Source organism: Falco rusticolus, chromosome 1 (genome assembly GCF_015220075.1).
Source record: "Falco rusticolus isolate bFalRus1 chromosome 1, bFalRus1.pri, whole genome shotgun sequence".
In the NCBI taxonomy this organism is placed as follows: Eukaryota; Metazoa; Chordata; class Aves; order Falconiformes; family Falconidae; genus Falco; species Falco rusticolus.
In genome coordinates, this window is record NC_051187.1 from 347,758 (window position 1) to 358,320 (window position 10,563).

Below are 10,563 nucleotides of genomic sequence, written 5' to 3' on the forward strand. Positions count from 1 at the left end.
GCGCCTTCCCGCGCCCCGCCCCGCGGCGCTCTGCCCCTCCGCCCCCGCGCTACCGTCCGGCCCACCAGCGCGCGCGGGTGCCCCTCGCCAATCAGCGCGCCGCGCCGCCGGCGGAAGTGAGGCGCGGGGCTCTGCCTGGGATAACGGGAAGTGACGGGCGTGTCCCGGAAGTGCGGGGGTGCGCGGGCGGCTAGGCGGATCCCGGCGGCGTTGTCACCGCAGCGCGGAGAGCGAACAGGGCCGGTAGGGCGGGGGCAGCGGGCGGCTCAGGGGGGCGCGGAGGCCCGGCGGGGGGAAGGGTTCGGACGGCGGGGCCCGGCCGCGTCGCGGCCGCGGGGTCCCGAGCGGCCTTGCGCGACCTTCTGAGGGCCGGAGGCAGCCGTTGTCCCCGGCGGGGGCCGCAGCGGTGCGGAGCACTCGGGCTTGAGGCCGCAGCTGGGACGAAACACGGGCGGCTGGGGTCGACCCGCGCTCCTCGGAGGAGCCGGGGCTGCTCCGCGCCCGCCCCCGGGTTTCCACCATTGCTCGGGCTGCGGGGGGCGGCAGGAGTGAACGGTGGGCCCTTTTCACTTTCTAGGCGTCGGGAGGTGCGAGCGCTCTCGTTCATCTCGAACAATTTTTCCATAAATAGTTTCTAGTTATGAAATGAGGAACATGGAAGTAACTTCCTCGGGGTCGATTTCCTTCTGTGTCAGAGTAATTAAGGCGCCCGGTTTATCCCCCTTAATGCTGTAGGGTGCATGTTAAAGCAGTTGAGGCAACGTGCGCAGAGACTGCAGCTTGGTTCTTGCAGGAGGTATCACTTCTTTCCTTCCTTCGCAGCCCTGCTAGAAGGATGGTGATGCTTTCCCTGGCCCCACAGGCTCTTTGCAACAAGTCTAAAAGTTGGAACTTCCTTTTCGTAAGAGAGAAGAACTCCCGGTTACAGAAAGTGGTCAAATGGTCGCCTTGAGGGTTTCGGGACTGGACCAGTGCTTTGTTGCTCTGGACGTCCAAGTGTCCTTCCAGTGCAGGTGTTCTTGTCTCGTAACTGCTGAGCAGAGATGGTTTTGTTGTAGTGTTCTGCTATGGGGATGCATGGCAGTATGTACTGATGGGTCACACTTTAGGTGGCACCCACAACTGCAGCACCAGGGTCACCACACAGATGGCAACTGCAGCCAGGCTGTGGTCTCTTCACCCATGTAACTCGTGTGCATCCTGGGTGTAGGACTGCAAGAACTTCTAAAATTTCTGAAGTTAGGAGCATATGAAACTATCTGGTCATGCCTTTGTTTGGTTTTGCTCTTGGCGGTTAATGCCTTGTAGGTGAACTGCAGTGAGGGTTATATCACGAGGCCTTCCCTCCCCCCCCCCCCCAAAAAAAAAACCCCACAAAACAAACAAAAAAAACCCAGAAAACACCACCAAAACACTCATTTTTTCAAAGTGCCTGAAAGGCAGCAGGCTGTTTCCAGAGTCCATCCCCAGCGCTGTGAGCAAGTGGCAGGGATCAGGCAAGACAAGAGTTCTCTGGGATGGTGTTACAAAGCATCTGGTGCAGGGGCGTTATCTGGACATCCCCTCAGCTCTGCGTTCCCAGGCAGTGTCAGAGGGCAGCACTCGGCCTAAGGACTGTCAGTCACCAGTTCCTCCTTTGCCGCTGATGTGCCCCCCTCCCCACCGCTGCCCTGGGAACCATCCGAGCCTGGTTTCTCTCTGATTCAGCCTCCCAGGCTGCTGTTGTACATGTGGAGCAACAGCACAGCCTGAGCCGGTTTAAGCACTGCTGGCTCCCTGTCCTTGCAGCGTAGCAGCATTTGTAGCTACATAGTGAACTAGCTACATCAGCGAACTGATCTGGCTGGAAAATAACCCTGCAGAAATGCTTATTAACTGGATCAAATTCCAACAGAGTTTGCTGCGCAGCTGCAGCAGCTTTCCCTTGCGCCATAGGGGAAGAAGGAAGGGTGGGGACCGCTCGAATTGGCACTGATGAGTGTCCACGGCTGCGCTGTGGCCTGAGGGACATCCGAAGCCAATTAGCTCATCAGAAGAGATTGACTAACTGGTTTCACTAGAGACGTGGGATCTTCATCCTGGGGTATGAAGAAGTTGCTGTTTACCGCTGTCTGCCTGAAAAGTTATGTTTCTAGCAGTTTTTCTGTCTGGCGGAAGGTGGGGCTCTTGCATTTACTGCTGCTGGCTCCGCGGTCATGCATGAAAAATGCTGAGAAAATCCAGGAGGAACTGCTGACTTGAGGAAGCAGTGAAGACAGCTGAGTGCAAATTCCCAGGCAGCAAGTGATTCGGCCTCCCGCTGTCACCTGCAGGCTGATCTGCAAGGATCTGAGAGGAGCCCCGGGCTGTTTCCCTAGATGTCTGCATGGCTGGGGACCCTGCCTTTCCGTTAACTTGCTTTCAGGCAGAGTGTGGGCTCTGCCAGTGATGGCAGAGTTCACAGCAGGTCTGTGCTGTCTCACAGAGCAGCGGGCCTCCCAGGAGCCACGGATGCACCAGCTCCAGTGTTCTGCGACTCAACTGAGTCTTGAGAGCCAGAGAGATGCCAGGCAGAGGTGCTGGGCAGAGCACCCAAGTGTCAAAAGGAACTGAAGAGGAATTTCCTTCCAAACAGCTCAGAGCAATGCCTGAGGTCTAAGGTGTTGAGCTCCGGTAAGGAGCCCGGCTGTGGGTCAGCAGTGTAGTGGGAAGGCTTCTGTTAAGGAGCTGAGCCCTTTGGAGGGCTGTGTTGCACGTCCCTGCTCCTCTGCGTCTTGGTGTGTGCTTGCTGGAGGTCTCAGCATGGTGCAGATGGAGTATGTGAGGGCAGTTCTCTCCGGCAGTTCACATGCGATCGAGTTCCTTGGCTTTGCTTTGTCTGGCAGTGTGATGGCTGGTTTCTCAAGCACCTGGAAAAGCTCTGGTTTGCTAATCAATCATGAGCTGAAATACACGCTTCATCTTGAGAAGCCTGAAGGGCAAGGTTGAGGCCCTGGTAAAACTTTTGATGCGATGCGGAACCTCCTTCCTCTCTGGCTGTGTGTTTGGAGCAGGATCCACAGCAATGTGACCTGCGGTGATGAAATGCAGCGCTCTGTGTGGGAGGGGGTGGCCAGCCTCAGCCTGGCTACACTGCTGGCTGTGTCACAGGGTGCCTGTCGACCCCCACGGCTGGCTGGGGCGCAGGGACCCACTCACCTCAAGCGCTGCAGCAATGGTTTTGGCACAGCCTGGTCAGAGATGTTCTTCTGACTGCTGCTCCTGAGGCAGCCTCTGGGAAGAGGTGAAGTGGTGTTTCACCTGAGCTTCCTTGGAGAGCTGAACCCTGGCATGGCCTGAGTGGCTGGTTGGAACAGTGCATTGTGTTGGTCTGAAGAGCTGTTTTCCATCTTCAGTGAGCTGCCATTGTTTTAGAGATCCTGTAAAGACTGGGGTAGTTCTTGATTAATTTGTGTGGTGGTGTGCATGATTGTTTCTTTTGCTCTGGATCACAGGATTGAGGCTAGAGGCATAGGAACGCAACCGAGGAGCTGGGAGTTTGGTTTTTTGGTTGGCGGGTTTTTGTTGTGGTTTTTTTTCCCCTGTGCCCTCTATGGCATAGTTGTTGCTAAATATCTGTGGAAGCTGTTACTGTAACAGAGCTGAGGAGGACTGGGTGTTGGTGATGTGGGGGAGGAAACTGTTGCCCTGTCTGTTGCATCTGGAAGTTGGTTGCCAATGAGTGGTAGCTCTATACTTGGCTGAGACCAAACTAATGGATTTCTGAACTGCTCAGGATAGGATGCCTGGTCCTGGAAATGGGCTGCTATTTCAGCTACTAGAAGTCACAGAATCATGGAGTGGTCAGGGTTGGAAGGGACCTCTGGAGATCATGTAGTCCAACTCCCTGCTAAAGCAGAATTAGTACTGTTTAACACTAAGGCTGCTCCTGTGCGGAGTGGAGAGATCTTCCAGGCTGGACCCTGCTGTTGGGAGTAGCACTGTGGCTGGCACTGCCCTGTTCACCTTGCAGTGCTGATCCTTCACCTTCTGCACAGTGGTTTTGGTGAGCTTTGGTTGTTCGAGGGGAGGCTGCCTGGCAGCCTGTTGCTTGCAGGTGCTGATCAGGCCATTTGTTAGAAGTTTTGTCTGTGCTTGGTCTGAAAGCTGGAAAGTGGGGTATGCACACCCATGGATGTTAATGCCGCAGAAAGGGACCTGACACCATTGAGGATATACATGGTTACTGGTGGATTGTCCGCTGTATGTGCATCTGTTTATTATATTCATGCTTTCAAAGCAGGCTCAGTCACAGAGGGTTTGGGAGTCAACAGAAGTCAGTGACTTGGGACTTCAGTTCTTTAATGCTCTCACTGAAAGTCTGTCAATTCCATTTCCTGAAAGCTACAGGTGTCTGAGGAGGAAGGTTCACGAGTTCATCAGCGTAGGGAGAGAACGACCTGTAGTGCTTGGGAGGTGAAATTAGCCTGGAGGTAAGGCACTGCAGTAAGGGGATCAAGCAGTAGAACAAATGTTTGAGTGAGTGTTCAGCGCTCCTGGGAGTCTTCAAGGTTGGAGGCTTTTTCAGGCAGGAGCCCAAAGGAAGTGACTGGGTTTGATATGGAGGTACCAGGGTGAAATCTAGTCAGTTGTTCATGTATGACATGAAATTAAATGGCCTTTTGAATACACATTTCCATGATATTCAGCACCAGGATATTGGAGAAGGCTATGCAGAAGGGCCAGCTGTTTGTTATAAAGTGGAGGGGTCAGTACTGGAAGTTGTTGGGAGTTGTAAGTGCGAAGGTACAATGGGAAAGCTCCCCTGCATGGGCACGTTCGTGCCATGCAGGGACAAAGCCCTTGTAACAACCCCAAAGTGTCCCCCCTACCTTTGTCTGGTGATAAATCTCAGTCAAGCCTTAGTACCCAGGAATACTGCTTGCATCCACTGCAAGTACCCTACCCCCAGGACACCCTGGGAGCCTTGCCAGCCTCTCTGGGGAAGCGCTGCCGGCCCAGGCAAGGCAGCAAGTCCATTCTCAGGTTTGAGAGTGGGCAGGGAGTGGGTCCCGATGGGGACTTGGCAGCAGCTCAGTCTCAGCACTGGCTCCCTGGGAGCTGGGGCCAGCACATTACCCAGGAATGCCGGCAGGTGGGCTGGTCACCAGTTCTCGCTCCTCCTTTCTTTTTCTGTCCTCTGTGTATTCACTGACAGGTCTACTGTAGCCTTCTCTTCTGGCGGAGGTGTGCAAAATTTCACTTTCTGTTTCTGTCTCTTTTGCCCTGTTCCCCAACAAATTGTTCATAATATTTATGGCTAAAAATATTAGTGGACCCTGGGTGACACCTCCACTGTTCTGCTCTTACAGCCGTTGCCAGGCTCAAACTGGCCATGGAGCCGGACTGGCTCTGGCATCTGCAGAATTGACCTTGCGTCACTGGAAAACGTGCTCTGTAAACTGTGTGTGATTAATGTCAGCGCTGAGGTCTTTCCCAGTCTGGGTAGAAATGGAATAACTGAATTGTGTGCTATCATGTCAGTTAAATACAGGCTTAATTATGATCTACAAGAACCTAAAACTTCTGCTACAGGTTATACTAAGTGAGCTAACCACCATCCGTTCTTTTCGTCTTTGAGCTAAGTGCATTGTCTGTGTTTTGTTGTATTTGTAGCAAATGTTGTCGTTCTTGATTTATTTGGATAGTAGATGCCAGAGCAGAGAACGCAGTTCTGCAGTTGGTTGTGAATCGTGTGTGCTAGCACAGAGCTCCAGGTGAGAATATTGAACAGGATGCAGGAATGCCAGATAATGACAGAAACACCTGGATCCACCAGCTGATCATTTGTGAAAGATTCTGCTTGTACAAAAAGCCTTTCAAAAGTGGTTGCTGAAAGAGGGTTTTGAGTCTTAAGAGAGTCCAAGTTGATACATGCCATAGGATGACCCTTAGAACAGCACACCCTGTGAAATATCAGGAATTACTGAGGATGTTGTTGGCTTTTATGGAGGTTTTTAGTGGGGTGTTGGCATCATCTGTCACCAGCCTCAGTGTGCAGCTGGATGTTTCCTGGTTAGTCTTGGACAGCTGAGCCAAACTCCGTGCATGTTTAATCCATTATCTGTTTCACTGTCTGTGTGTGATACAGATCTTTGAAAAGGACTAAGTGTGAGATCAGCTGAGCCAGGTGTCTCATTCCACTCCTTCAAGGCACCAGAGCAAATTGATCTGAATGTGTTACTGCAAGCTCCAGATTGCAGCAGGGGCTCCTGGCTTTTGTGCCCCAGCCTATTCTTAGTTAGAATTGTACGCTGGAAGAGCAGAGCTGAGTTGAGTTTATTCTGGGCTCAGGTTTATTATGAGTGAAAGCTTCCCCTGGTTGATCTTGTGGGGGAGGGTGTTTTTTCTGGGCTTGGGGTGTAACCTGTTCCGGCTTATGAGTAAAGCAGTGAGGCTGAATTTTTCCTCCCTCTGGCATGGCCCTCCATGGGCTGAATAAGAGACCTGGCCTACTGGAGCAGTCTGCAGGGGCTGCGGGCCCTAGGCAGCATTGTGTCCCCTCAAGGCCCCCCAAGGACAGCCCACGAAGGGCCCAAGTGAGAGAGGGAGTCCACGGGAGTCATGGCAGAGCACTTCAGGGGAAGCCTGGTTGGTACTGACGTGCTGCGCTGTGGGAAGAAGCCTGCAGAGAGAGATTGTATTGGGGCTGAAGTATATTCAGCACACATTTCCGTGGAGTAGGTAGGTGCAGTTACACTTCTCCTCCTCACTTCAGTATAACTCGCGTGTGTGAGGATGGCGGAGCAGGAGCCGACAGCAGAGCAGCTGGCCCAGATTGCAGCTGAGAATGAGGAGGATGAACACTCCGTCAACTATAAGCCACCTGCCCAGAAGAGCATCCAGGAGATCCAGGAGCTGGACAAGGATGATGAGAGCCTGCGCAAGTACAAGGAGGCGCTGCTCGGTGCCGTCACTGTGACTGCCGGTGAGCCCTAGGATGTGACTGTGTCTTGCTCAAGCCAGAGCTCCACTGGTCACCCCCAGCCTTGCCCCTGCTCCCACGTGGGAGCTTTTCTCCTCCCAGCTTTTTGTCCTTGGGCAGGAGCACAGTCAGGAGCATAAAGGCATGTGTCATTGCTCCCCCCACCCCACCCCACCCCCGATCTCTGGCCCTTGGAGTAAGGTGCAGGGACAGAGGGGTGGCACTCTGCCTTCAGAAGGGGATGCTCCTGGGGAGATTGTGGGCTGGGCCTAACACAGCAGGGAGCCCAGACCTTCACGGAGGGGTGGTGTTCTCACTGCTTTTCTTGCTTTTCAAGAAGTGCCCTGGAAGGAAAAGGAGTTGTGTTGGTTGGTGTTAGGGATGGGTGCTGAACAGCCTTTTCACTTGTCTTTTAGATCCCAACGCTCCAAATGTGGTGGTGACCAAACTGACTTTGGTCTGTGCTACTGCTCCTGGCCCTCTGGAGCTGGACCTGACAGGTGAGCTAGGAAAGAGCTCTAGCCCTTCTCCCAGATCAAAGCTGGCTCAGTATGGAGCCTGGCAAAAGGCCCCACAGGAGCTCCGCTGGCGTGGTGGGCAAGCCCTCCTGTGTCAGAAATGCCCCTGTGCTGGATGCAGAGTGAGGCGCTTGGGTCCCTGGAGGGTTCTGTACTCTCAGCCCAGCAGCTCTGTCTCAGCACCCCTGTCACAGCAGAGACCTTTCCTTGCTGGCCCTAGCTCTGTAGAGGTGTGAGCTGCTGGGCCGGGCAGCCAGCTGTCCTCAAGCCTGCGCAACGGTGCTGATGGCAGCTTCGCCATGGTGACACCCTCAGAGCAAACATATATGAAGGAACATTCTTGAATTAACTGCATTGCTGCACTGTGGTGTCATTTCACAGGGCAGTGCTCGCCTGCCTTGGGTAGCATGGGCAGTGCAGCAAGGAGGGTCCTGTCATGCAAAAATGAAAGGATGAGCTGCGTGCTGTCCAGGCAGTAAGGGTCATCCCCTGCTACTGCAGATACTGCCTGATCACCTCTTGCAACTTACATTTTTCCCCCAGAGCAATACAAAGGAACTCTGAACAACCCTCTCCCTTCTTTTTAGGTGACCTGGAGAGCTACAAGAAGCAAGCATTTGTGCTGAAGGAGGGTGTGGAATACCGAATAAAAATCTCCTTTAGGGTAAGAATTCAGATCTGAAAACTGAAGAACGAGTGGAATGCCAGGCTGCAGCAATCCCAGCATTGGGAATACCTGAGCCCTGAAAAGTGGTGTGGCGGTGGACATTGTCTACTGCTGTGGGTGGGGTGGGCAGTGTGTCTAGGAGATGCCTGCTACGGTCCTTGCTTGTGTCTCCGCAGGTTAACAGGGAGATTGTGTCAGGGTTGAAGTACATTCAGCACACATTCCGGAAAGGTGTGAAAAGTAAGTGCTTCTCTGTGACACGGGTACTGCGCTGTGTGAGGGCTTTCTGCTCCTTCCACTGTGGTGCCCCCACAGTCCACCATGGGAGGAGTCAGTCCTCAGGCATCCCTGTGCTGCCAAGCCCGCAGCGATCTGTAGAGGCTTCTGGGTCTGCTGTGGGGTGGCAGCCTGTGGTGCCGACTGCACCTGCACCTCCGGGCTGAACACGTAATCCCCGCCAGAGCGCGGTGGTGAACAGGCCGCTGCTGACAGTGGTGCTAAGGTGGGGGGACCGTTCCCCACAGGAGGACTGAACAGTTCCTGGAGCAAATGGAGCTGTTAATGTGGGTGACGTTTTTGTTCTCACAGCTCCTCTGTGGGTTGTTGTAGCAGTTACAGACCTTTCATTTGCTTTATCCTTGCCCCAAGTGCAGGGGAGGCTCTTACACAGCCTCCATACACCTCTTTTTCTCCTTGTAGTTGACAAGACTGAATACATGGTTGGGAGCTATGGCCCCCGAGCAGAGGAGTATGAGTTTCTGACCCCCATGGAAGAAGCCCCTAAGGGCATGCTGGCGCGGGGCAGCTACAACATCAAATCCAAGTTCACAGATGATGATAAGACTGACCACCTGTCCTGGGAGTGGAACCTGACCATCAAGAAGGATTGGAAGGACTAGCCCTTCCCAAGGCCAAACCCCAGAGAGCGTGAATCAGACAGTGGCTACCGTAGAAATCCCCCCCTGTACCAAAGTGCTGACATTGGAACCCTCTTACCTTTCACCCCCCATTATAATTTGACCAGATTGCTCAGTTGTGTAATGTGTCCCCTCCCCAGAGAATTGCTGAGTGCATTGACCAAACCGTGCTGTCTGCATCTGGTCTCCAGCTGCCCGCCCCAGGGCCGTGCCAGGATGCCCTCCCAACGCAGAGGTGGGAGCGCTCGCTCCCACCCCAGGCCCTTTGCTGCTTCTCACCTTCCTTTTCTCTGGCAGGTGCTGAAGGGGAGAGACTCCTGTGTTCTGCGTGGGGTCCTGTGCTTGGCTTTTCTGTGCACAGCTCAGGGTAGCTACTGTCTCCAAGTAGCTGAAGAACTTTGATGCCAGGCAGCTATTGAATCCGTTTGTTGGCTAAAATCATGTCTGGCCTGCCTCTCTCCCACCCAGTCAGTGTCCTGGGAGTACTGGCAGCTTCATTTGTGGATGTTCCCTGTAACCATGATGCCTTAATGTGTAACACGTATCCTCTAGGGAGGGGGCCCTGCCCTTGTTACACTTTTTAAATGCCACCCACCTTCCCCGTTTGTTGGCATGGCACTCATCTTGGTCACACCCCTCCATGGGTTATTAGGAAAGATTCACAACTTCCCGCTTTGCTGCTGGTCCGTTCTTCACCCGAGACAGGACGTCTCCAGAGGGAAGGGTGGTGTGACATCCCAGGTGATGCCTGGCCACCCTTCCCGGTGTCCAGGGAGCTGGCGTGGCAGGACCTTGGCCCCCTTTGCATAGGGCTCCAAACTCTCTGGCAGCCTCAGCACCTCTGAGGAAAAGAAGGGGCTGCAAGGCAGGTGGGTGCAGTAGTCACCGGTGTTGCCATCACTTCACACTTCTTATCGCAGCCAACGTAGCTGCAAAGCACTGAAATTCCAGGACAGCACCTGCCCTCCTGGCTGTTTTGGGCTGAGGATGGACTAGTCTGTTTCTGCAGCTGCTCTCCTGAGGCAATCAACAAAGAGCTTGCAATGGACAAGTATTCAGAAGCGATTAATGCCTTATGTATCTGTTCTGCCTTTAAAATCTGTGCCTGGCCTGTCAGTATTTATTGCCTTGACACTCGACTCCCCCTGCCCCGCTGTGCCCATCGCAGACCCCCGCAGCATGCCAGCCTGCCAGCCAGGGCTGCACTGACACGGCCCTCAGGGCAAAGGAGCCCTTGGGGCCCGTCAGCCCCTGAGGGCTGGGCAGGCATGTTCCAGCTCCGCAGCCCTCTTATCTGGATCCTACCACATTGAGGTCGTATTAGAACTGGGACCAAGTACATGTGGCTTTCTTGTAGCTACGTCTTTGCCTCTAACTCTCCCTTGCCCTGCCCCTAGAGAGGTTTTTGTTAATTTGATTTGGTGCGTATTGTCTGTAAATCCTAGACCCGGGTTAACAGGTTTGGAATCATCGTCTGCTTCTCCTTTTATGACAGTTAAATAAAAACTTCGAACTGAC

At 53.8% G+C, this 10,563-nt stretch overlaps 1 protein-coding gene across 1 annotated transcript; it reads left to right on the forward strand.

The window, feature by feature from the left end:
• Positions 1 to 114: 114 nt before the first annotated feature.
• ARHGDIA (Rho GDP dissociation inhibitor alpha) lies at positions 115 to 10,563 on the forward strand. The gene is made up of 6 exons (XM_037402791.1): positions 115 to 243; positions 6,737 to 6,946; positions 7,360 to 7,443; positions 8,049 to 8,125; positions 8,305 to 8,368; positions 8,828 to 10,563. The coding sequence occupies exons 2-6, from the start codon at positions 6,757 to 6,759 to the stop codon at positions 9,025 to 9,027; spliced, it is 615 nt and encodes a 204-aa protein (XP_037258688.1). The 5' UTR covers positions 115 to 243; positions 6,737 to 6,756; the 3' UTR covers positions 9,028 to 10,563.